General features: G+C 42.4%; 2 protein-coding genes and 3 pseudogenes across 3 annotated transcripts in view; 1 reads left to right on the forward strand and 4 right to left on the reverse strand.

Moving 5' to 3' along the window:
* Nucleotides 1-3,445: 3,445 nt before the first annotated feature.
* adprs (ADP-ribosylserine hydrolase) lies at nucleotides 3,446-8,473 on the forward strand. The gene is made up of 6 exons (XM_085343038.1): nucleotides 3,446-3,774; nucleotides 5,769-5,865; nucleotides 6,464-6,671; nucleotides 6,761-6,948; nucleotides 7,273-7,373; nucleotides 8,050-8,473. Exons 1-6 carry the CDS (start codon nucleotides 3,585-3,587, stop codon nucleotides 8,427-8,429), a joined length of 1,164 nt encoding a protein of 387 aa, XP_085199164.1. The 5' UTR covers nucleotides 3,446-3,584; the 3' UTR covers nucleotides 8,430-8,473.
* A 1,006-nt stretch (nucleotides 8,474-9,479) lies between these two features.
* LOC146611957 (b(0,+)-type amino acid transporter 1-like) overlaps nucleotides 9,480-26,288 on the reverse strand; it is a 29,610-nt gene continuing 12,801 nt past the window's right edge. The window contains exons 1-6 of one of the 2 annotated variants that reach the window (XM_085343030.1): nucleotides 13,548-14,366; nucleotides 11,852-11,985; nucleotides 10,205-10,334; nucleotides 9,989-10,113; nucleotides 9,787-9,874; nucleotides 9,480-9,710 (exon numbers count right to left, since the gene is read on the reverse strand). In XM_085343030.1, coding sequence (XP_085199156.1) covers nucleotides 9,480-9,710; nucleotides 9,787-9,874; nucleotides 9,989-10,113; nucleotides 10,205-10,334; nucleotides 11,852-11,985; nucleotides 13,548-14,270 — 1,431 coding nt within the window. In that variant the 5' untranslated portion in view covers nucleotides 14,271-14,366. Of the gene's footprint in view, nucleotides 9,711-9,786; nucleotides 9,875-9,988; nucleotides 10,114-10,204; nucleotides 10,335-11,851; nucleotides 11,986-13,547; nucleotides 14,367-26,288 lie in introns of those variants that run through there. The other variant, XM_085343028.1, reaches the window with a different exon arrangement.
* On the reverse strand, nucleotides 14,553-15,567 carry LOC146611958 (b(0,+)-type amino acid transporter 1 pseudogene; annotated as a pseudogene).
* Nucleotides 24,141-24,989, reverse strand: LOC146611959 (b(0,+)-type amino acid transporter 1 pseudogene; annotated as a pseudogene).
* Nucleotides 25,176-26,191, reverse strand: LOC146611960 (b(0,+)-type amino acid transporter 1 pseudogene; annotated as a pseudogene).

Here is a 26,288-nt window from a genome sequence, read left to right on the forward strand (position 1 = left end):
AAAACTTGTATATTAGGCTACTTTTAAAGTGAATCCAAAGACTACTACAGAAGAAACAAAAGTACTTTCATAGAAGAGATGTGGGTTAAGATTACCTTAATGACTAGATAAGCGTTCCCTTCTTTTTACTCCTGAAACTGTAAGCATCATAAATGTCAAGTAGCGCTGCGCAGCCTTTTCTTATAAGCACGTCTTGAACTTTAGTTTTTAATACTCAAACTCACACATCAAACACTTGCTTTTTAAAAAAGCAGTCTCCATGGCCAATTTTTGTATTGCTGCTATTTTGTGGTGATTACGGTAAACCCTGTTTGTAAGTGACTATGAAATGCTGCATTTCTTACTGAAGATAAATGACAAGCGTTTGTTTCATCATTCCTACGCATCCTCCATATTCCTTTCCCCCAGTTTGGTAACACAGTGGATATTTATGTGCATGTGTCAGTATACTGTCAGGTGGGTGATAAATTAAAGAACCTGATCCTTACAGTGCAAATCAGCGCAGAGCTGTTTTGATTGATCACCTATTATTAATGGAGAATCACTCCCAGGATTACATAAACATGATGTGAATGATGTGCCACGGCCTTCAGTCTCCAGCTGTCAACCCAGTTTTACATTAATAAGAGATTTTGTTAGAAAGCCCTTTCGACCACCATCATCAAAACACCAAAAATAAGGAGATATCTGTGGAGGAATGGCGTGAAATCACTCAGATAATTCTCCACAGACTTGGACAGTCAGTCCCCAAAGGAGCACCGAGGCTTATCTGGAGGTGCACACCTTACTATAACAGTTCTCTCCTTAAAGTTGCCCTCTGCAGTTCATCCTTTCAGAGGTTGCGTCTCCTGTCCGACAGGGTCGTGCTATTTAAATGTACGACCCTACCGTAAGTATTAGTGTGTTTGCGCAAAATATATATGTAAATATATATATTTACTGCAGTAAAAATAATAACGGTCCTTCCATCTGGTAAAGAACAGCTGAGATTGTGTAGGAGTGTGATATTTTAAAGTGTGGATGTGGAGTTGTACAGTCTAATAGCCACAAGTAGAAAAGATCTCATGGGCTAGAGTGAATTGTTCGTGATGCTGAGGAGATTCTTCAGCATCCTCCGCTCAGACACCTCTACCATCTCAGCAAGGCTGGACTGGGACAAAAAATCGGCCCGGGCATTTTGACTAGAGACCGGCCCACCAGGATAAAGATTGAAAATGTGACGTCATTCAGGGGTAAAACCGCAAAGGATTCTGGGAACTTGTGGCAAGAGGTACTAGCGCACGCAGGCTTTCAATTGAACTCAGTTACACAGCAATAAAAAGAAACCCAAAAAATGGCAAGAAGCTGTTGTATTATTAACTGCAATAGCCGGTCGCATGACAGCCACGGGAAGCCGACGGGTAAAGAGATCGTTTTTTTTTATCGGATTAAGTCGTTGAAGATAAAATTTTTAAGCCATGTTTCCGAAGTAAGAGCCGACGGATGGTCTGGATATACCAAATATAACGTCTCAGAACACTCCAGCTCACATGTTAGTCTGCTCCAAGCATTCCCACAAAGGTCAGAGTTTTGTAGTAGTTAATACGTCATTTTTCTTAACATAATTGGTGATATAGGTTACAAGCAAGTCTGAACAGAAATTGTTGCGCTATGCTCCTTTGTTTATTGTGTTTATTGTGCATAAATAGTGAATTGTCCTGACACAATATTGCGTTTCGCTTCTGTTATTACCATGGTACATTGACTTTTATTCACAGGATAAAACAGTTGTTTTGTATCACTGTCCAGTACAATTACAACATACAATATTATTGTCACTGCTACATTTCTGTAATGCTACCAGAAATTATTTCCACTACTAATTAATTACCGTTGAGCTCAAAGGTTATGCTAATAAACGTTAACGAATGTGTATCTATGAGACGATTTGTGAGACTGGTAAACTTACCTTTGTTCGTACGATGGTCTTTCGTTCTACACGGTGCATTTCAAGGTCCTGTACCCATCCGTCGGTAAACTGTACCTGGGCTTGTTGCAGTGACCTGAAGTTACTAAACTTCATGAGTGTATGCACTCACTCCAAGAACCGTATAATTATAAATATGAGCGTGGTGAAAGTTGGGCAGCATGCTAACGTCTTTTGTCCACTCTGTGTGCTCGTAAGGGTCTAACCCTTTCACTCCTTTGATTTTTTCCTCGTATCTTTTCTTTGTCCTTTCGTCGAGTCTGTCTTTGTACGGACCGCATTGTTCTCCTTTTGTTTTTGTACATTCCTTTTTGTGCGTCAAAGAAAAAACAAGAAGGCATTGGAACCGGAGAATGAACGTTTTGCGGTGCTGCAAATGCTTGCATTTGATGCGGTACTTGGATTGTTTTGCCACGAGTTCCCGGCATGCAATGCGCGAAAATCACGTGATTGCTAAACAAGGGAGAGGGTGCATCCGGCCTCCTCGGCTGTAATTGGTCCAGCCCAGAGTCGATCATGACCAATTGGCCAATCCAACACCTTTCATTATATATACCCTTCCTAAAAAAAAAAAAAAAAAAATCCAAAAAATCGCCAGCGGCCCACCGGGCAAATGCCCGATGGCCAGTCCAGCTATGCATCTCAGGTACCACTCTCAGAACTAAACCAGAACTTTCCTAATCGTTTTGTCTATGTGTACTTCTAGATTTCAACCTCCATCAGTGATACAGCCAACAACAGCAGAGCTGTCCAGAAATCTCTGTAGGTGGCACAAGTCTGATCTGTACCTTGAGTCTGAGGTGTAGTAGGTGAAGGGAAAAGGTGATTAGACAATTCTCAGTGGTGCTCCTGTGCTGTTCAGTATGTTGCCTGAGCCTACTGATGCAATCTTATTATACAAATGCATTTTTAAAGCGATATTTATCAGGAAAACTAATAAATAAAATAACTGTAATAAATTAAATGAAAAAGAAAAGTGAGCAGAGAAAATGTTGTTTTCTGTAGCTATAACTCATGGCAAAGCCTGTAAACTTTGAAAGCATTTTAATAATTAGATCTAGCTTTTATGTCCTGGTAAGCTCCAATAAGTATCTAGAAGTTTTATTTAAAATTTTGATTTGATTATGATTTTCACTGTTGTTAATTTCTGTATTTTTAAAAGGCCAGTTCTACTATTGTTAATGTCTCGCTCACGTGGCTGTTGTCGGTAGTGTCAGGTGTCTCTTCTGTGAAGTAAATTGCGAGCAAAAAGACACGGACCAATTCTTTGTGAACACATGCTTGGTCAATAAACCTGATGCCGATTAAGAAAAATATTGTATAAAGTTCATGCGCATTTATTATAGCAGTTTCGGTATACATTGCATAGAAATATGTGAACTAGATCAGGCTCAATGCTGTCGTTTAATGGAGGTCTTCTCTGCTTGGCTGCACTTCTATGTGCGAACTTTCACCGGGGGTCAAATGGTGATCTGAACGTTTTCCGGAAGCCGTGCAGAGAGAGCTTCAGGTCGACGTTTGTTGTTGTTGTGGATTGCTTTGGATCCGCTCGCCAGCTGTCTGGGAGTAGGGTCAGCGGAGAAACGAGCAGGCTGAAGTCATTTTCCCCGTCGGATGAATGGCAGTCACGGCGGTGAGAGCGGCGGCAGCCGCGGGAGGTCCCGCGTCTTTGTCCCGCTTCAGGGGAGCGCTGGTCGCGGGTGTGCTAGGAGACTGTATCGGAGGAGAGTTTGAAGGGGCGGAGGAGGTTCCCATGGAGAGTGTGCTGCAGCACCTCAGCAGCCTGGACGACGAAACTAAAGGAACAAGTCAGTGAGAGGAGGAGGTGGTTTCATAACAAGCCCACTGCACCGTGAAGCAAAGCTGGCATGCAGAGTAGCTTAAAGGGATCAAAATGGTTTGAAACTACTAAAGAAAGAAAGAAAGGGAAAAAAAGATCACGTCTGAAACCGGCAGGGGTCTCTCCAAGGGGGGGATGGGGAGGCACTAGCCCCCCGAAATGAAAGTTGCTCTATAAGACACATTTGCTCTTACATTGTTTTACCATGTTTCCTGTATGATTATGGTTCATAAAATAAATCCAACCTATTCTGGCTAACTTGTCAACCAATCAGCATTCAACTGATAAATAGGTCATCTGTGTCTACCAATGTGCAGTTGGAATTTTGGAGGACTGCATGAGGGCATGTTTGGGGAAGCTGTCCATGTAGAAATCTGTATGGAAACTCGCATACCCAATACCGTAAAATATGCATAAGGTACCACCAGAAGCAAGAGCCATTTCCCGCAACCTTCTATAGAATAAGAAGTCTTTTGGAAACTCCAGGTATTGCCCCTGGTGGCTGTTAAATAGAGTGCAGGGTTAAGAATGGGTTAAGGTGTCTCTTTTTAGACATGGAACCTAATCTTTGTGCAGACAGATAGGTGGTTAACTGTCAATTGAATTAGCTTGCTATCCTATCTGCTGCTTCACCATTTCATCTGTCATTACTGTGAAGATAAGGTGAAGAATGAGACTTTGAGATATTCCTCAAGCTTCTGAAACCAATAATGCATAGCTTAATTATAACAATTTTCACAAAAATCAGATCTGGACTGGCTGGGATGAGCTGGGAACAAACAAACTACAAAAATAATAATAAAAAAAAATTACAGGGTGTAAATTGTGCCGGCTAAATCTTCTTGTCCTTAGCGGGCGACCAGTGGCGGTGGTCTGCCGCGCAACCAGAATGCTGCTGTATGTAGGTGCCACAGGTTCTCTTGCTTGACCAACGATTATCTTCCACGCTTTTCGATCTAAGGCGATGGTTCTTGCCTGCTCGAGGTCAAGTCGAAGGGCCTTCAAATCATCCTGGATTTGTTTCATCCATGTCTCTTTGGTGCATTTCGATGGGGCGGGTCAACCAGAGTAGGCCATGGGGGTAGCGGCTCGGCGGCTAAATAGTTACTTAAAAAAAAAACTTCAATGTTATACCGTGTAACATTCAGATGAATATGCTGCGGTTAGATTGGAAAAGAACACTTTAAATACCCCAGCTCCCTTCAGAAAAAGGCCTTAATGTTGGCAGACATGACTTTAAGTAATTAAATAATCTATATTTCCAGCAACAAGTGATATACACATTAATGAATCTATAATTATGATCCAGTAATATTAGATAATCAGGATCATGATGTCCACTGGATTATTTATCCTGCAGAAACTGGGGCTATTACTTTTTCTCATCATCTGTTTACAGGCACAAAAATCTTTACTACTTGATTAACGGGCTCAGCGAAGAGTGCTGAGTCCATCGACGTCTCTGCTCATCTCATCAGATCTCAGAACAAATGCTGTGTAAAGCCCCACTGATTGGGCCTTGTGATTCCTGTTTAGGCTGTTGATTGTCTCTTTAGGGAAGGAAGTGAGATGAGACCATGTTTTGCATTAAGGTATTCTCCTCAGTTTTTTTGTTGTAGTCAGGATTCTTTGAGAAAGTAGCAAAAATACATCCACACTGTATTTCTATAAATATGCTTGGTTATAGTTCATTTAAATCTTATATGAGTAACAGGGTAAATGAGTAAATTAAACTATTAATTTTTCCTGTGTAAACAATCACCATCTGTAGATATGTTCATTTTATTATCCGCAAATTATATTGGTGTCTTTGTTGGCTAAGGATTCCAGCCAGTCCACTAGATTAGGCGATAAAGTGATTACAATTTCAGGATGATTAAATTGGTGTTAGCTATTTATTTCCAGTGCGGAATTACTGTTATTATTTGTTAAAATGTGTGTATTTATGTTTTTGTGTTTTAGGTATCCTTGAATACAGTGATGACACAGCCATGGCACGCTGTGTGGCTCAGTCTCTACTCACCAGGACTGGCTTTGATGAGCACGACATGGCTCGCAGGTAGAGGAATCATCATCATCTTTATCTAAAATAAGCCTAAAATCACTTCACCATCATCTTCTCCTGCATTAAGCCAACTTTCCTCTGATTGGTTGTTCCTTGTAAACCAGGGGTAGGCAACGCCAGGCCTCGACACCTGGTATCCTGCAGGTTTTAGATCTCACCCTGGGTCAACACACCTGAATCCAATGATTAGTTGATTACCAGGCCTCTGGAGAACTTTGAGAAATGTTGAGGAGGTAATTTAGCTATTTAAATCAGCTGTGTTGGATCAAGGATGCATCTAAAACCTGTAGGACACCGGCTCTCGAGGCCTGGAGTTCCCTACCCCTGTTGTAAACAAAAGGTTTAAACAGCAGAAGGGTGGGTCTTCTGTGTACACAGCCAAGAGTAGAAAAATAGTCTCACAGGCGTTATTTGTATTGCAACAAATTAATTTTTGGAAACTTTGCACATGTTTAATGTGAGGCTCCACATTTGGAGCAGTGTGTATATATGATAGAAAATAAGGAAAAGGATTTAAGGAGTTAAATATGGATCCAAAGGCTCTTTGGGTAAGCTGATGATGGTTCCTACCTCGGTGACTCACCATTTTTAGGTTTGCAAAGGAGTACAGTGCATCCCCACATCGTGGTTATGGTGCTGGAGTGATCCAGGTGTTGAAGAAGCTCTCATCCCCCCAGTTAAATGACGTGTATCAGCCAGCGAGGGACCAGTTTAACGGTCGGGGCTCCTTTGGAAATGGAGGGGCCATGAGAGCAGCTCCCTTTGCCCTGGCCTTTCCGGACTTGTCTGATGTTAAAAGGGTGAGCAGGGGTCTTTTGAATGTTGAGTTTTCTCTCTCCAATGGATCGGATAGAAACAACATCTTTAAATTTGCTCTTTTTCTCTGCAGTTTGCCCATCTGGGCGCCATGCTGACGCACTCCTGCTCGCTGGGTTATAATGGGGCGGTGCTGCAAGCGTTAGCTGTGCACCTGTCTCTGCAGGGGGCACTGGACTTGCCTCACCAGTTCATCAGCAGGCTAATTAAAGAGATGGAGGAAGTGGAAGGTGATGAGACTGCACGCAATGATGCAAGAATGTGAGTAGACTGGTCAGAGGCAGCGAAAGCGAACAGGGTTTTTCCTCCAAAGGAAAACATTGTAGTTTTTCTGTAACTTATGTTTTTTATTTGAGGTTTTATTCCCTGAAGCATAATAGACATTTATCTTACAAGTCTTTGTCATACAAGGTAACTCAGACTCAATTACTTTTTAAATTAAACTTTCACATCAAAAGGCTAATTCTGAGTCAGAAAAAACAACCGTAGGAAGGATTTATGTCTTTCAAAATGTGTTTTTAAAGGTTGAAACATCCCTTTTCATGCTGTGTGAGATGTATATATTTTTAATGTATGCTTTTGCAGTTTAAAAGAAGCAGAGAAGCCATTCTGTGAACGTCTCCACCGAATCAGAGACCTGATGGACAGGAGCAAAGTTAGCATAGAGGAAGTCATCTCTGAACTGGGTCAGTATGATTATTTATCGCTGATGAGGAGGGGTATGTGATCGAGTTTGTTTGTTTTCAGGATTACGGAAATGTTTATTTAAAGAATTCCATAAGAAAGGTTTATTGACAGATTTTGGGTTTGATCTAAAATTAGAGGTGACTTTAAGAGTCAATCTGAATCTGGATCTGGGTTTTTTTAGGAAGTGTACATGCAAAATTACATTTAGATTCATGAAGCCTGCCCAGTTTTGTTCATACCACCGTGCCCCTGTTACAGAATCAGTCATTCAAAACCACCACTCTGACTATTACTGCCATCTGCCACGCCCACAGTGAGACTGTGTTGGGAGCTGAATATCAGAGGGGGAGCAAAATTTAATACAGAGGGGTTATTACCAACTTGGTTGAATAAGCCATCATCAAATAAACACTGTAAAGACAAAGAACATGATAAAAAAAAAAACCCCACCATTACTATATATTTTTAAAATTTTAGATATATTTCTCCTGATTTATTCTAAGTAAATTTCCCCATCTTATTTATCTTTTAGTATATGAGGAAGTATTAATGGGGGTTAGGGAGCAAGCCACATGTGCAATAAGGCCCCGATCCACTTCCTTTTTTACATGACATTTCCTGTTTCTCTTGACTGCCACCACAAAAACACGCCCCTCTCTTTGTGACTTTTACCAGGTAATGGCATTGCAGCTCTTCACTCCGTCCCCACTGCAATTTTCTGTGTGCTCCACTGCCTGCAACCCCGGGAATGTCTCCCAGAGAGCTACGGCGGCGTGGAGAGGACGATAGCGTACAGCCTGGCGCTGGGAGGGGACACTGATACCATAGCCTGCATGGCTGGGGCCATCGCGGGGGCCCACTACGGCATCGAGACCGTCCCTCAGTCCTGGATAAGGTGCTGTGAGGGGGTGGAGGATGCAGACCAGTATGCAGAGAGGCTTTACAAGCTGTACCACCAGTCACCACTGGGGGGCAAAGGCGAGACAGGCGAGCAGAGTGGCGAAAACAGGTCAACTGCTGCTAATGGCACAGAGAAGAAAACTGGAGTAGAGTGATGGATCAGTCAGATTGTCATTAAAAGACTTTCACACACATAAAGAACGCGTAAAAAAGACTTTAAATTTTGTTTTGTTTGGAAAAGCTTTTTTTTTGTTGGATCTTAATGGTATTAAATAATTTAAGCTTTGAGGAAGAAAGTGATTTTTCCAAACTGTCAACATGAAATTTATTAAGTATCTGAAAATTAGAGCTGAAGAAAATTTCCAGTCTTAATTTTGAGAATGTGGCTTTTACACAAACTGCCAAACTTCTCTGAACGCCAATCCAAAAGTGGTCTAAATATGAATAAACAGCATATTCATACACGCTCTCTTTTCCTTGCTTTCCCCTGATTTATGTCCTGTCTCGTGAAAGTTGCACTATAAATTGACAATGTCTTGTTTTAGCAATTTGGTGAAAAATATTTAATAAACTTTTTATTTTCTTTTTAATTCACACATCTGTACGAGTGTTCTCAGACCCAAAAAGCACATCTACTTCATGAAGATCTGCTCCATTCAGATGCTTTTGTGATGCTTATTCACGCAAACTTGTAGCGAGTACAGACGAATACAAACAGAATCTGAATATTGCAAGAAATCAGGAAATGTCAGGAGCACTAAGTTCGCTGATATGTTTGAAATACTTTATTTTTTTGTTGATTATAAAGTGACAGCAAGGTATGACTGACATGCAGTAAATGGCAGAGCTGTAAGGTCCCCTGCAATGCTGAATTATAGCGTGTTTTAGTGTTTATTGTATTAAAAAAAGATAATCAATGTTTTTCAATGACAAATATGGATTTGTGTCCCCCTGTAAATCTTAATGAATTTTGAACTTAAACATCTTGCAAACGATCTTTTACAATGAGCTTAAATGAAAGTTGTGAATTTACAATAACATCAATTTAAAAATGCAAGTAAAACACTTTAAATGCACCTTTAAATAAAACAGCAACACTGCATTATCAGATGTAATTTAACATGCAAGGATAATTCATGGAAAAAGGCTTATTTTATTGGTAGCTTTCAGTTATCTGCATGTTATCCATGTGTGTTCAGTAGAAATTACAGGTTTTTGTCTGCAGGGGCGACCTCTAAGAAGAGCTGCAAGAACACTGTTAACTTGTCCAGCACTCTTGGGCAGAGCTTGTAATGGATGAAGGGTATGTAGACTACAATGCCACTTGAGATAAATAAAGCCACGTAGAGGTACTCAATCTGAGGATTGTCTATGATGGGTGCCAGCACGAGGAATATCGCTGCAATGAGGACCAGTATAGGAATTACAATGGGAACCTGTGGGGAGAGGAATAACCAGGCGTGAGGACAAGATGTTATTGTCATGTAATGTGAAAACAATGATGACACTAACCTTGTACGACCTTGGGAGGTCCTTCTTCTTGATTTTGAGATAGATGAGCCCAGACAGGACAATGGCATAGAAAAACCAGGCACTAAAACTGAAAACGGCAGAGGAAGAGAAATTAAAGACAAACAAAAAAAGCAATGTGTGCTAAAAAAAAAAAAAAACCCAAACAAAGTAGAAATGGAGCAGAAACAGAGTCAGCCTTCACCTGAAGTAGTTGACGATACTCTGAAAGTCTCCAGGAATCAGCACCACCAGAGAGATTATTGTGGTGAAGATCAGCGCCGGAGATGGAGTCAGTCTGTGGACGTGGGCCATGGACAGAATATCTGGCTGCAAAACCACCACTGGTCTGTGTAAAAATCTGTACGTAGCTTTATTTTAAACAGGTGTGTGTGTTCTTATAAGACAGAGAGACTGTTACCATGTGTCCTTCCCGGGCAGCAACAAAGCACACACGGCCGCCGCTGAAGAACGTCCCGTTTAGAGAACCGAAAGCTGACAAGGCTGCGGCCACAGACATGACCCAGCCCCAGCTGCCCAGCACCTTATTCCTGCATGAAAACCGTTTGTATTATAAAAAATCTTGTAGTGCATATCAATCAACCCTTTTCTATATACATTTCAGTAATTTAACAAATTAAATCAAAAACATCTTCTGTGGACATATTTAGGAATAAACCTTTTGGACAGGATGTGATGTCACCTCAATGTAATATTTGTCTTGAAAGGTGTTGAATGGGGCCTTTGCTGGTGTGACCAGGTTTAACACTACAAACATCTGTTCTGAGGCCCCTTCTGCCTATATAACAATAATAATAATAATAATGATGATAATACATTAGACTTGTAAAGCGCCTTTCAAGAAACCCAAGGATGCTTTACAAAACAGAATAAATAAAAAAGGCTTAGAGATCGAAGGTTTTATTGAAGAGGTGAATTTTGAGAAGTTTCTTGAAGGACTCCAGTGACGGGTTGTTGAGAAGTTCATATGGGAGAGAGTTCCAAAATGACACCCAGATTGCAAACGTTGAAGGAAGGCCAGATGAGGAAACCATCTATATCAGGGGTAGGCAACTCCAGGCCTCGCGTGCCTGTGTCCTGCAGGTTTTAGATCTCACCCTGGGTCAGCACACCTGAATCAAATGATTAGTTGATTACCAGGCCTCTGGAGAACTTCAAGACATGTTTAGGAGGTAATGTAGCCATTTAAATCAGTTGTGCTGGGTCAAGGACAAATTTAAAACCTGCAGGAAACTGGCACGCGAGGCCTGCAGTTGCCTACCCCTGGTCTATATCAATAAGTAGATGGCCAGTCTTCTGGAGTAGGGCTTTAGGGGCCTCAACCAAGACCTCTGCGTTATTACTGTTGAGCTTGAGTAGGTTAATTGACATCCATATTTCTATTTCATGCAGACGGTTGAGAAGTGATCGTGGGGGAGCAGGGTAGAGGGTTTAGTACAGAGATAAAGTTGTGTATCATCAGCATAGGAATGGAAGCAGAGACCATGGCGGTGGATGATCTGACCAAGGAGGAACATAGAGACGGTGAAGAGAAGGGGTCCAATATCTCTTGGTATTTGTGTGACACCAGAAGTGAGCACCTAACTGTAGTGATGCTCTTTGCTGCCATTCCTTCTATGTTTGAAGTGTTTGGAGGCGACTCTTAAGTAATTTTCCTTACAGTGGATTGATGAGTCTTGCGAGAAATCACATCAACTGTGTAAGATAAGTTTCATAATTACTTGCACAGTGGGCAGATTTAAATTGCCTATTAATCACCTATTAATCCCACTGGATGATTTAATCTCTGGTATCAACATGGCAGGGAGCTAAAATGCTAATACAGAGGATTCAAAATGGAGACAGGATTGCAACATCCATCTTTAAATACAGTCTGTATTTTCAACTTACAAAAGCCCCATTTGTTTGACCATCAGTAATTTTAATGCACATATCAAATGATTGTACAGAGAAGAGGATTTCTTCAGGTTTGCTTCCTGTTCTATGGGAGAAGTAATAAAAAAAAAAAAAAAAGATCTTATCAGGTTGAGAACAGGTGTTGTCTTACCCCCAGGTAACTGCTACCGCGCTTGAGGACACGAGCTCTTTAGGCGTCATTACTGCCAGATAGCTCACATTCACCAGCAGGTACAAAGTAGTCACAAGAGAAATGGCTATCAGCACCGCCCGAGGAAGATTCACCTGTACAAAAAAAAGATATGACATGAAATAAAATGTCATGACATGACATGGTTGTAAAGTTTGGCTAAACCTTGATTACACATATTAACAAAGCAGTCTCTCATGACAAAACAAAGCCTCATTGAATATTTACTTTTTTAATACTTTGCCAAACCGTGGGGGGAAATGCTCCCCAAGCAACACCAAGCACCAAGTTTCATGCAGCTGGAACTGCAATTACAACAATCCTAACAATGCCAACTCGTGTACCTCTTTAGTCACCTCAGACACTTTAAACACTGATTTAAGCATTGTAGGGGTATATGTTGGTACAAAGTCAATGAATTACCTGAAACACAAATTCAGAGTTTAGGGGGGGAAAAGGTAAGTGGTCATTTTTCTCAGGATAGCAGCAAGAAAACAATCATATTTCCCAGCAGAATCTTTATCAAAGATTATAAGCTGTATTTTAAAAAATTTAGAATTTAGTCTGCTTGTCCAGAGTTGGTTTTTTCTTAGGTTTCACATTAACAATGAGTTATTTTAGGTTCTGCTCTATAAAACACAGTTGGAGAAATGAAAAATTAAAAATGGAAATGAAAAATTCAAAATAGAGACTATTTTGAATATTTCCAGTCTCCTGGAAATGTCCCTGCAAGCCAAGTTGATTCTTCTGGTGTCCTCAATTCTTTCTCTGGTGTTTGTTCATATTATGTATACTTGTGTCTGGATCTACGTGACCTACATGAAGATTAAAAAGAACCCCTGTACTTTCAGTAAAAGATTAGACAGGGCCTCATCTCAGTGAAGAAAGTAACACAGAAAGAAGAAATGGACAGAGTATCTGCATAACAATGTTATCAGAGGAAAGACATGACTTGACCTGGTTCTCCCTTGTGCCAGTTTAAGCAGTCCAACAGAATAACATAAAACTAAGTTGGATATTTACTTTCTTTAATGCTTTGCTAAACCATTTAGTTCTCCAAAGTTGAACTCTACTTTTAATTAAATAGGACTCGAGTCTAAAATAATAGAAAAAAACACCAAGCACCAAGTTGCAAAATGCAGTCAGTGGAAATGGGTTACTTATTATGGACTGGCATGAACAATAAGGACAATCACACTGAAGTTTTAATCATTTAAGATAAGGATAAATTAAGTTTGTCATAAGTTGAGGTATTTTTAAAGAATTCACCAAGTCTTTAAAAATATTAAATTCCTATTTAAACAGTCATATTATTATTGGTGCTGTCAGCGTTAATCTCGTTAAAATGACGTTAATGCCATAACTGCATTAACGCGGCAAATCTCCGTTACCGCCGTGTGCGTGGGGCTGCATGGTGTCAAACATTAACAAGCTAACTGCACTGATTTACAGAGTGTTATAGACATCCTGTGTTAGGACAAAGTCAATAAATTACCTGAAATACAAATTCAGAGTTAAGGAAGAAAATATAGCAGCATATAGGCATCTTTTACAGTAAAGAATCAAATCATTCTGGACAGGTTTTAAGCTGTATTTGAAAAATTTAGCATGAATAAATGCTACTATTTCAGGTCACTTCAGACCCTTTCAGCCTCACCTCTGGTTTGTTCAGCTCCTCAGTCACATAATTCAAGTTGCTCCAGCCACCGTAAGACCAGAGGCCTTGAAGTAAAGCCTTTCCCAGAGTGTTCAAAGAAAACTGAGTTCCTTGAAAAGCATTCTCAATGTTAAAATTTTCCTCGATGACAGTGCTGCTCTGTATCACTTCCACTAGCCCTCCAATTACAATGAAAGTGAGTGAAAACACTTTGGCCACCAAGAAGATCACCTGCACTCTCAGAGCAAATCGGACATTCAGGATGTTGGTAATGGCAACTACCAGAATACTAAAAGCTGCAAAGCATTTCACAGCCAGCTGAGGAGGTGGGCAGCCTGGGTAAAAGGGAGCCATGACATACTGTGCAATGGTCATTGATTTTGCTGCAATGCTGGAAGGTTTCAAAAGCAGGATGAAAGTGATTGCCGCAAAGAAGGCTGGGAATGAACCATAGATCCTCAGGATGTAAGTAAATTCCCCACCGGATTCAGGAATAATGGTCCCAAGCTCAGTGTAGGAGAGAGCTGCAAGCAAAGCCACAACACCTGAAAAAAACCAGATTAACATGCTGGCCCCAGGACTTCCCACATACGCCAGGACATACTGTGGGGACATGAAGATACCAGATCCAATCATGGTTCCAGAAACTATTGCGACACCACCAATCAATCCAATCTGCCTCTTCAGTTGCAGGCCTTCGTTTTTTGGGGTTTTGTCCGCCATGGTGAGAGAGAGCAGGGAGCACAAAACGACACGTCTACAGAGCAGACTGAGAAAGATCACAAAGAATTCAGATGCTACAAACTGCGTAGAAAAAGCTTTCAAAAGAAATCACGTGGTGTAAAATGTACTTGTTTTGCCTTCAATTAAATATTAACTCTTCAGTTTTCTACCTGTGGAAAAAGTGCTAACCACTGCACCAATGAGCCACCAGTTGGTTTGGATTATTATATCCTAAACCAATATCAGTTCTCAGGTTACTACAGTTTGTCCTGGCCTACTCATCTAAATCTGTAAGAAGATAAAAAAAATGCACAATCATGAGTGGAGACGCACAGTGTTGGCATGCTTCATCTTTATTTTGACTTTCTATAAACTACTAATAGTAAATATTGAAAATCTCACTTCTGGATGTTTCACCTCCTCGGTTAAACAATTTAAAGTGTTCCAGCCATCATACGACCACAAGCCCTGATAGAAAGCAATGCCAATGGAGCTGACCCCTGCATTGGTTCCCTCAAATGAGTCCTCAAAGTTCTCAGTGCGGCCCTGGAAAAGCATCACAATGCCTCCCAGGATGATCACCACCAGGGCCACCACCTTCACTGCCATGGTGACCACCTGGATGCCTGTGGCCAAGCGGATGCTCAGACATTTGATTATAGCCAGCACCAAGATTGATACAGCAGCCACGAACTTCACTGCCATCTGTGAAGGAGTGCAGCCGCTGTAAAAGGGGGCCACAGCATATTCAGCAAAGATGAGAGCGACTCCTGTGCCACTAGCCGGCCTCATGACCATGATGAAGCTGAAGACGAACATGAAGGCCACCACTTTCCCTGCAGTCCGCAGTATGTAAATGTACTCAGCTCCAGACTCTGGTATGATAGTGCCCAGCTCAGCATAGCACAGACCCCCCAGCATGGCTATCAGTCCACAGCAGGACCATATAATGAAGCTGGGGGGGGGGGGGGGGCTGTAACTAACAAAGGGGTGAAGATTTTGCAGAGGGACACACCGGCCTCGTCTTCCCTTCTAGAAGTGCATGCTTAAATGAAGATGAATAAAGATGAATAAAGATTTTGTGAAATAACTACTGAGTTCCGGTGCCGTCTCTGGATGCCTCGACGAATAAAAGAACCGGGGTCAAACTGATTTCGCAACAGCTCCCAATAGTGGAAAGGACGTACTGGGGAGAAATGAAGATCCCAGATCCAATCATGGTTCCACCAATGAAGGAAACTGCTACTATGATCCCCACTTCCCTCTGCAGATTGAGTCCATGTGTATCATCTCCCATGTTCAGAAAGTTTTTGTCTTCCTAGAAGCAGCGGACAAGAACACCTGAAGCGTTGTTTGTTACATAAGAGGCGGAGCACACTTAATTATACAGCTACGAAATGAGGCTACTTTTAAGCAGATTTTAAGAATGTCTGCTTGTCCAGAGTTGGTTTTTTCTTAGGTTTCACGTTAACAATGATTTATTTTAGGTTCTGCTCTATAAAACACAGTTGGAGAAACGAAAAATTCAAAATAGAGACTGTTTTGAATATTTCTAGTCTACTGGAAATGTCCCCGCAAGCCAAGTTGATTCTTCTGGTGTCCTCAATTCTTTCTCTGGTGTTTGTTCATATTATGTATACTTGTGTCTGGATCTGAGTGAAGAAATGGACAGAGTATCTGCATAACAATGTTATCAGAGGAAAGCCATGACTTGACCTGGTTCTCCCTTGTGCCAGTTTAAGCAGTCCAACAGAATAACATAAAACTAAGTTGAATATTTACTTTCTTTAATGCTTTGCTAAACCATTTAGTTAAAAATGCTCTCCAAAGTTGAACTCTACTTTTAATTAAATAGGACTCGAATCTAAAATAATAGAAAAGAACACCAAGCACCAAGTTGCAAAATGCAGTCAGTGGAAATGGGTTAATTATTATGAACTGGCATGAACAATAAGAACAATCACACTGAAGTTTTAACCATTTAAGATAAGGATAAATTAAGTTTGTCATAATGTGATGCCTCAAAGGCATTTATGTTATTTATCTTTAATGTTTGCTTTAAAATAATTCTTTTGTATGTATTTAAGTTAAAAAGAACAGTAAAAAGAGTTAAAAATGTTAAGAAGCTTTAATTTTGAAGGTGAACTTGCTAATAACCTCACTTCCTGGTGGTTTACCTGTATTGCTTCATTTCCTGTTTAATTCCTCTTCCTGGTTGCTCTAAGAGGGAGAGGGACATGCGGTCTTGCTCTGAGGCTTATCCACAGCCATCCACTTGGGAACATTGTTCAGGCAACGCTGTAAGTGTATATATTTCATGATGAAGGTGTTAAAAAGGCATAAATAGCGGTATTTGTTAAAAATTATATTTTGTTTGTGATTCATGGAGGTTGATTTGTACATGTTAAGAAAGGCAGTTTTGATGATCATTACTGTTGCTAAAGCTAACACGAAGGTGTAAGGTCACATTTTGAGTTATTTCGTGATGCAATATTTATGTAAACGATCATTTTTTCTATTCTGTATTTCTTTTCAACTACAGTTTTCACCGCTTGTCAAATGAAGATTCTGAGTAAAAAGTCAACTCTACTCGGACTCGTGTATTCATTGACAGAGGTTTAGCTTGGTGTTTGATCAGAGTTGCTACACTCTGCAACAGAACACTACAGTGAAAAGGCGGCACTCGATGGTCCTACGTGTTCGTGATGGCAGCAAGCAACAAGTCATCGGTATCAAATACCAGGAGCAACGTGACATCAGCATCATCTGCAAGTGCGGCTCGCGCCAGAGCTAAAGCAGAAGCTGCTAAGGTACGAGCATCATATGCTAGCCAGGAGGCTAAATTAAAATTGGAAAAGGCTGCTAGAGAAGCAGAAAGGAAAACTAGAGAAGCTCAAAATCAGTTGGAAGCCGCTAGAATTGATACAGAGCTGGAAGTGCTAACATTAAATCGTGAAGCAGACGCAGCCATCGCTGAAGCACAGGTGTTAGAAGATGTAGCAGAAATGCATGGAAATGTAGAAAATGTGAAATCTGAGTCAGAAGACAGGCTTAGATTGCACCGTACTAGTGAATATGTTTGCTCTCAAAATGATCAGAATCAGTCTACCTTCGCACCAGTATCTGTCCCACCTGTTAAATCTGTAGACCGTGCAGAATCACAAGACAGTTTCAGAACATGGCATCCACCTGTAAGCTTAGCGGAATTCCAACATAGCAATAGCAAGCCCAAGCCTGAAGTGGATAATGGGACGTATCCACCCACAACAAACCTGTCTAAACTGACCAGAGCTGAATTGAAGACCGACGTCGCACGTATATAGGTGCTCAATCACAAACACCCCGGCATATGCGTCCAGTGAGCGTGTCACAACCACCTGACCCTCTGGCACAATATTTGGCGCGACGTGATCTCGTTACGTCAGGACTGTACCAATTTGATGATAAGCCAGAGAATTTCCGTGCATGGCGGTCCTCATTCACTAATGCTGTGGCTGAGGTTCAACTTACAGAAACACAAGAATTAGACCTCATGACCAAATGGTTAGGAAAAGAGTCTGGACAGCAAATAAGATGCATACACTCAGTGCATGTGAATAATGCTGGTTTGGCTCTGCGCAAGACATGGGAGAGGCTGAATGACTGCTATGGTGCTCCTGAGATGATCGAGCAGTCACTGTTTCAGAGACTTGACAGTTTTCCAAAAATTGCAGCCAAAGATCACATCAGATTACGTGAACTTGGGGATTTGCTTATGGAGATACAAGGCGCCAAGGAGGATGGATACCTCACTGGGCTGTCATATCTAGACACCTCCAGAGGTATTGGACCCATAGTAGACAAGCTCCCATATGGGCTCCAGGAGAAGTGGGTGTCATCTGGGTCGTGGTACAAAGAAGAGAATAACAGCTGCTTCCCTCCCTTTAGTTACTTTTGTAACTTTGTCTGTCATGAGGCAAAGAAGCGAAATGACCCCAGCTTTATTCGTCAAAGCAACGGCGCAAACCCCACAAAATCAGAAAGATTACCTATGAAGAGCTTTAACACCAACAAGTCTATCGCAGTTCACAAAACAGATGTCTCTACAATCAACAACGACCCTAACAAGAACTGCGCATTGCACAATAAACCTCACCCACTTAAAAAATGCAGGACATTCAGAAACAAGTCCATCGATGACAGGAAGGCCTTTCTAAAACAGAAAGGAATATGCTTCAAGTGTTGTTCTTCAACTTCACATGTTGCCAAAGACTGCAAATCTTCCGTGAAATGCTTAGAGTGTGAAAGCATCTATCATGATGCAGCTATGCACCCTGGCCCACAACCTCAACTCACCAAGGCTCCTCCACCACCACAAGAGAACGGCGGGGAGGGAGAAGATGACTCTAATGTAACTGATGTTAGAACCAGCTGCACAGAGGTTTGTGGCCCCGGCCAGTGGGGTCGTTCTTGCTCTAAGATCTGCCTTGCAAAGGTCTACCCCAAACATTCAAAACACAAAGCCATTAAAGCTTATGTAATTCTGGACGACCAGAGCAATCGCTCATTAGCCAGGCCAGAGTTCTTTGAGCCGTTTGGTGTGGAGAACAAACCACTCTTATACCATCTCAGAACATGCTCCAGCGTCATCGAAACGTATGGCAGGAAGGCAGAAGGATTCCAGATAGAGTCGTTGAACGGCAACGTTCTCATACCTCTTCCACCACTCCTTGAGTGCCCTGAAATCCCTAACAATCGAGCTGAAATCCCAACACCAGGTGCAGTTTTGCATCATCCTCATCTCCACCATATAGCCAAACACATCCCTGATCTAGACCCAGAAGCAGAGATACTCCTGCTGCTCGGGAGAGACGTGCTTAGAGCACACAAGGTCAGGCAGCAAATTAACGGGCCACACAATGCTCCCTTTGCACAACGTCTCGATCTAGGCTGGGTGGTGATAGGGGAGGTGTGCCTAGTTAATGTGCATAAGCCAACAGTTGACACATTCAAGACCCATGTGCTAGACAGCGGTCGCCATTCCATATTTCAGCCCTGTGCAAGTTTCATGCAGGTCAAAGAAACACAGCCAAGCTTCAACAAGTCTAACAAAATGCCAGAGAGGATGCTAGGACACACAGTGTTTAACCAATCTGAACATGATAACAAACCTGCCCCATCAATAGAAGACATCCTCTTCCTAGAGATCATGGATACAAATGTCTACAGAGATGACACTGGTAGTTGGGTTGCTCCATTGCCGTTCAAAGAACCACGGCAACGTTTGCCAAATAATAAAGAGCATGCGGTTAAGAGGTTTGAATCCTTGCAACGCCAATTCAGGAAGAAACCCGAGATGCAGAAGCAATATGTGGCATTCATGGAGAAGATCATTGCCAACGGTCGCGCAGAGGTGGCACCACCCTTGAGGGAAGATGAAGAGTGCTGGTTTCTTCCATCATTCGGGGTATACCACCTACAAAAGCCCAACCAAATCAGGGTGGTTTTTGATTCCAGCGCTCAGTACTGCGGGGTCTCCCTCAATGACGTGCTTCTGACTGGTCCCGACCTCAACAATTCTCTCTTGGGTGTCCTTCTACGCTTTTGAAGGGAGAGAGTAGCTATCCTCGCCGACATCCAACAAATGTTTCACTGCTTTTTGGTCCATGAAAGGCACCGCAACTTCCTCTGGTTTTTGTGGTATGAGGACAACGACCTCACCAAGGCAGTTATTGACTATCGCATGAGGGTTCATGTCTTTGGCAACTCACCATCTCCGGCTGTGGCCATCTATGGTCTGCGAAGAGCCATTGCTGAAGGTGCCCAGAAGTACGGTGCCGACACAGTGAAATTTGTGGAAAGGCACTTTTACGTGGATGATGGCTTGGTGTCTCTCCCATCTGAAGCAGAAGCAATCAACCTTCTCCAACGGACTCAGGCTTCACTTGCTGAATCAAACCTCCGCTTGCACAAGTTTGTGTCGAACAGTCCAGCAGTCACTGGAGCTTTCCCGCCAGAAGATTGTGTCCCGCTCATCAAGGATCTGGATTTGAGCGGAGAGACAGCATCCATGCAGCGCAGCCTGGGTTTGCTTTGGGAGATCAGAAAAGACACATTCACATTCTCTGCATCAACTATTATCAAACCTTTCACCCGACGTGGAGTCCTCTCTACCGTCAATAGTGTTTTTGATCCAATGGGTATGCTGGCACCCGTCACAATCCAGGGACGAGCTCTTCTTAGGGAACTTAGTTCGGAACTGACTGACTGGGATGCACCTCTCCCAGAAGACAAGCTGAAGAAATGGGAAACCTGGAGAGATTCTCTTCGAGTCCTAAAGGAGCTTCATGTGCCACGTGCATACACATCAACCTCGCTCACCAAAGCTGTGCGCACAGAGTTGTTTGTATTCTCAGATGCCTCAACTATGGCCATTGGGGCTATCGCTTACTTGAGAGCCATCCAGGAGGATGGAAAAGTGGAAGTAGGATTTATTATGGGCAAAGCCAAATTAGCACCCCAGTCTGAACCAACAATCCCGAGGCTCGAACTCTGCGCTGCTGTCCTTGCAGTAGAAATGGCGGATCTCATCCGGGAGGAGCTGGATCTGAAATTGGATGCTGTCAGGTTCTACACGGACAGTAAGGTGGTACTCGGGTACATTTGTAACACGACAAAACGCTTCTACACATATGTCCATAACAGAGTCCAACGTATCCGACGATCTACCAGACCAGAACAATGGCATTATGTGTGCACGGAACCAAACCCTGCGGACCATGCATCCAGATCTTTGCCTGCATCCCATCTGACACAGAGTTCTTGGTTCACCGGACCTTCATTCCTGCATCAGTTATCTGCAGAAACAACACAAACCAGTGAGACGTTTGAGCTCATCGACCCGGGAAATGACTCAGAGATTCGACCACAGGTACGCACCTACACTACTCATCTGAAGGAACCTGTACTTACCCCTGATCGCTTTCGCCGTTTCTCCACCTTTACCTCTACTGCAAGCAGTGGCTTTCCTTATCCATGTGGCAAGATCTTACAAACATTCAAACCAAAACAGCAGGTGTACAGGATGGCACACATGTCGCTTACCTCGTACTGTGGATGAAATAGCTCAAGTAAAACATGTCATTCTGCAAGCAGCACAAATGCCAGCCTTTGCCAAGGAACTGTCAGCCCTCCAAGCAAACAAAGTGGTGCCCACAAACAGCCCGTTGCATAAACTCAGTCCAACTTTGGAGAGTAGTCTCATCTGCGTTGGAGGCAGACTGAAACATTCTCAACTAACGTGTGAAGAAAAGAACCCAGTAATCCTACCCAAGGACAGCTACGTTTCCTTACTGCTCGTACGACATCACCATGAGCAGGTGAGACATCAGGGTCGACATCTCACAGAAGGTGCAGTAAGGGCAGCTGGACTGTGGATTTTGGGTGGGAAGCGACTAATCAATTCAGTCCTACACAAATGCGTAATCTGCCGGAAGCTGCGTGGGAGACCGGAAGAACAACGTATGGCTGACTTACTGCCGGAACGTCTCAAGGTTTGCCCTCCCTTCACATACGTGGGGCTTGACGTCTTTGGACCTTGGTCTGTTGTAACCAGACGCACCAGAGGAGGGCAGGCAGAGAGCAAACGGTGGGCCATGATGTTTAGTTGTTTGAGTTCAAGGGCCGTCCACATTGAGCTGATTGAGTCTATGGACACATCTAGCTGTATAAATGCTCTCAGGCGGTTCTTCGCTCTCAGAGGCCCTGCAAAAGGACTTCAGTCTGATTGTGGGACCAACTTCATTGGAGCTAGCAAGGAGTTGGAGATGGATAATACTGTACAGGGGTACCTCAGCAAGCAAGGATGTAGCTGGAACTTCAGACCTCCACATGCTTCCCACATGGGAGGCTCATGGGAACGGATGATAGTTCCCAAGATAGTTCTATATTGTGTATTTTGTTGTACAGTTATTTTATTTTCAACTTTAATTTATATATTTTATCTTATTCTCCCAGTTAAATTTACCCTTCATTCTAATTTGTGTCGTACAGTTATTTCATTTTTAACCTTAATTTATATTTTATTCCTTCCTAGTTAAATTTACCCTTTTTAATTTTTCATATTTATTTCCTATCTTATTCATAGCCTTTTCCTTTTTTGTTTTCTTTAGGTCACGAGCAGTTGTCCAAGCATTTCACTACATATCATACTGTGTATGACTGTGTACGTGACAAATAAAATTTGAATTTGAATTTGAATTTGGATGATTGGTGTTGCCAGGAGAATCTTTGATTCAATGCTCTTGCAGCAAAAGAGTCGCCTGACCCATGAAGTGCTGTCAACGCTAATGGCAGAAATTACAGCCATCATCAATGCACGTCCACTCCTACCTGTGTCTACAGACCCACACCAACCTTTCATTCTTTCACCAGCCATGCTCCTCACACAGAAATCAGGAGTTCCACCTCCTCCAGGAGATTTCACAGAGAAGGACCTCTTCACAAAACAATGGAGGCAAGTTCAAGCACTCGCGAACCAGTTTTGGGCCCGTTGGAGCAAAGAATACTTACCAACCTTACAACAAAGACAAAAATGGACAGTGACACGCAGAAACCTTCAAGTTGGGGATCTGGTCCTCCTCAGGGACAAGCAGACCATCCGCAACTACTGGCCCATGGCCATAGTCACAGCAACCTTTCCTGGGAAGGATGGACATGTGAGAAAGGTTGAAGTAAAAACGACCGACCAAGGTGACACAAGAACCTTCCTTAGGCCAGTTGCAGAAGTAGTTCTTCTTCTGCCTAAGGACTGATTTAAGGACTGTTGTTTGGACTCATTCAAGTTCATAGTGGCCTCACATAGGCCAGGCGGGGAGTGTGATGCCTCAAAGGCATTTATGTTATTTATCTTTAATGTTTGCTTTAAAATAATTCTTTTGTATGTATTTAAGTTAAAAAGAACAGTAAAAAGAGTTAAAAATGTTAAGAAGGTTTAATTTTGAAGGTGAACTTGCTAATAACCTCATTTCCTGTTTAATTCCTCTTCCTGGTTGCTCTAAGAGGGAGAGGGACATGCGGTCTTGCTCTGAGGCTTATCCACAGCCATCCACTTGGGAACATTGTTCAGGCAACGCCGTAAGTGTATATATTTCATGATGAAGATGTTAAAAAGGCATAAATAGCGGTATTTGTTAAAAATTATATTTTGTTTGTGATTCATGGAGGTTGATTTGTACATGTTAAAAAAGGCAGTTTTGATGATCATTACTGTTGCTAAAGCTAACACGAAGGTGTAAGGTCACATTTTGAGTTATTTCGTGATGCAATATTTATGTAAACGATCATTTTTTCTATTCTGTATTTCTTTTCAACTACAGTTTTTACCGCTTGTCAAATGAAGATTCTGAGTAAAAAGTCAACTCTACTCGGACTCGTGTATTCATTGACAGAGGTTTAGCTTGGTGTTTGATCAGAGTTGCTACACTCTGCAACAGAACACTACACATAAGTTGAGGTATTTTTAAAGAATTTACCAAGTCTTTAAAAATATTAAATTCCTATTTAAACAGTCATATTATTATTGGTGCTGTCAGCGTTAATCTCGTTAAAATGACGTTAATGCCATAACTGCATTAACGCGGCAAATCTCCGTTACCGCCGTGTGCGTGGGGCTGCATGGTGTCAAACATTAACAAGCTAACTGCACTGATTTACAGAGTGTTATAGACATCCTGTGTTAGGACAAAGTCAATAAATTACCTGAAATACAAATTCAGAGTTAAGGAAGAAAATATAGCAGCATATAGGCATCTTTTACAGTAAAGAATCAAATCATTCTGGACAGGTTTTAAGCTGTATTTGAAAAATTTAGCATGAATAAATGCTACTATTTCAGGTCACTTCAGACCCTTTCAGCCTCACCTCTGGTTTGTTCAGCTCCTCAGTCACATAATTCAAGTTGCTCCAGCCAGCGTAAGACCAGAGGCCTTGAAGTAAAGCCTTTCCCAGAGTGTTCAAAGAAAACTGAGTTCCTTGAAAAGCATTCTCAATGTTAAAATTTTCCTCGATGACAGTGCTGCTCTGTATCACTTCCACTAGCCCTCCAATTACAATGAAAGTGAGTGAAAACACTTTGGCCACCAAGAAGATCACCTGCACTCTCAGAGCAAATCGGACATTCAGGATGTTGGTAATGGCAACTACCAGAATACTAAAAGCTGCAAAGCATTTCACAGCCAGCTGAGGAGGTGGGCAGCCTGGGTAAAAGGGAGCCATGACATACTGTGCAATGGTCATTGACATTGCTGCAATGCTGGAAGGTTTCAAAAGCAGGATGAAAGTGATTGCCGCAAAGAAGGCTGGGAATGAACCATAGATCCTCAGGATGTAAGTAAATTCCCCACCAGATTCAGGAATAATGGTCCCAAGCTCAGTGTAGGAGAGAGCTGCAAGCAAAGCCACAACACCTGAAAAAAACCAGATTAACATGCTGGCCCCAGGACTTCCCACATACGCCAGGACATACTGTGGGGACATGAAGATACCGGATCCAATCATGGTTCCAGAAACTATTGCGACACCACCAATCAATCCAATCTGCCTCTTCAGTTGCAGGCCTTCGTTTTTTGGGGTTTTGTCCGCCATGGTGAGAGAGAGCAGGGAGCACAAAACGACACGTCTACAGAGCAGACTGAGAAAGATCACAAAGAATTCAGATGCTACAAACTGCGTAGAAAAAGCTTTCAAAAGAAATCACGTGGTGTAAAATGTACTTGTTTTGCCTTCAATTAAATATTAACTCGTCAGCTTTCTAACTGTGGAAAAAGTGCTAACCACTGCACCAATGAGCCACCAGTTGGTTTGGATTATTATATCCTAAACCAATATCAGTTCTCAGGTTACTACAGTTTGTCCTGGCCTACTCATCTAAATCTGTAAGAAGATAAAAAAAATGCACAATCATGAGTGGAGACGCACAGTGTTGGCATGCTTCATCTTTATTTTGACTTTCTATAAACTACTAATAGTAAATATTGAAAATCTCACTTCTGGATGTTTCACCTCCTCGGTTAAACAATTTAAAGTGTTCCAGCCATCATACGACCACAAGCCCTGATAGAAAGCAATGCCAATGGAGCTGACCCCTGCATTGGTTCCCTCAAATGAGTCCTCAAAGTTCTCAGTGCGGCCCTGGAAAAGCATCACAATGCCTCCCAGGATGATCACCACTAGGGCCACCACCTTCACTGCCATGGTGACCACCTGGATGCCTGTGGCCAAGCGGATGCTCAGACATTTGATTATAGCCAGCACCAAGATTGATACAGCAGCCACGAACTTCACTGCCATCTGTGAAGGAGTGCAGCCGCTGTAAAAGGGGGCCACAGCATATTCAGCAAAGATGAGAGCGACTCCTGTGCCACTAGCCGGCCTCATGACCATGATGAAGCTGAAGACGAACATGAAGGCCACCACTTTCCCTGCAGTCCGCAGTATGTAAATGTACTCAGCTCCAGACTCTGGTATGATAGTGCCCAGCTCAGCATAGCACAGACCCCCCAGCATGGCTATCAGTCCACAGCAGGACCATATAATGAAGCTGGGGGGGGGGGGGGGGGCTGTAACTAACAAAGGGGTGAAGATTTTGCAGAGGGACACACCGGCCTCGTCTTCCCTTCTAGAAGTGCATGCTTAAATGAAGATGAATAAAGATGAATAAAGATTTTGTGAAATAACTACTGAGTTCCGGTGCCGTCTCTGGATGCCTCGACGAATAAAAGAACCGGGGTCAAACTGATTTCGCAACAGCTCCCAATAGTGGAAAGGACGTACTGGGGAGAAATGAAGATCCCAGATCCAATCATGGTTCCACCAATGAAGGAAACTGCTACTATGATCCCCACTTCCCTCTGCAGATTGAGTCCATGTGTATCATCTCCCATGTTCAGAAAGTTTTTGTCTTCCTAGAAGCAGCGGACAAGAACACCTGAAGCGTTGTTTGTTACATAAGAGGCGGAGCACACTTAATTATACAGCTAC

This window comes from Diplotaxodon limnothrissa, linkage group LG19 (genome assembly GCF_057381915.1).
Source record: "Diplotaxodon limnothrissa isolate DT_005_m linkage group LG19, D_limnothrissa_male_GT1.1, whole genome shotgun sequence".
Classification (NCBI taxonomy): Eukaryota; Metazoa; Chordata; class Actinopteri; order Cichliformes; family Cichlidae; genus Diplotaxodon; species Diplotaxodon limnothrissa.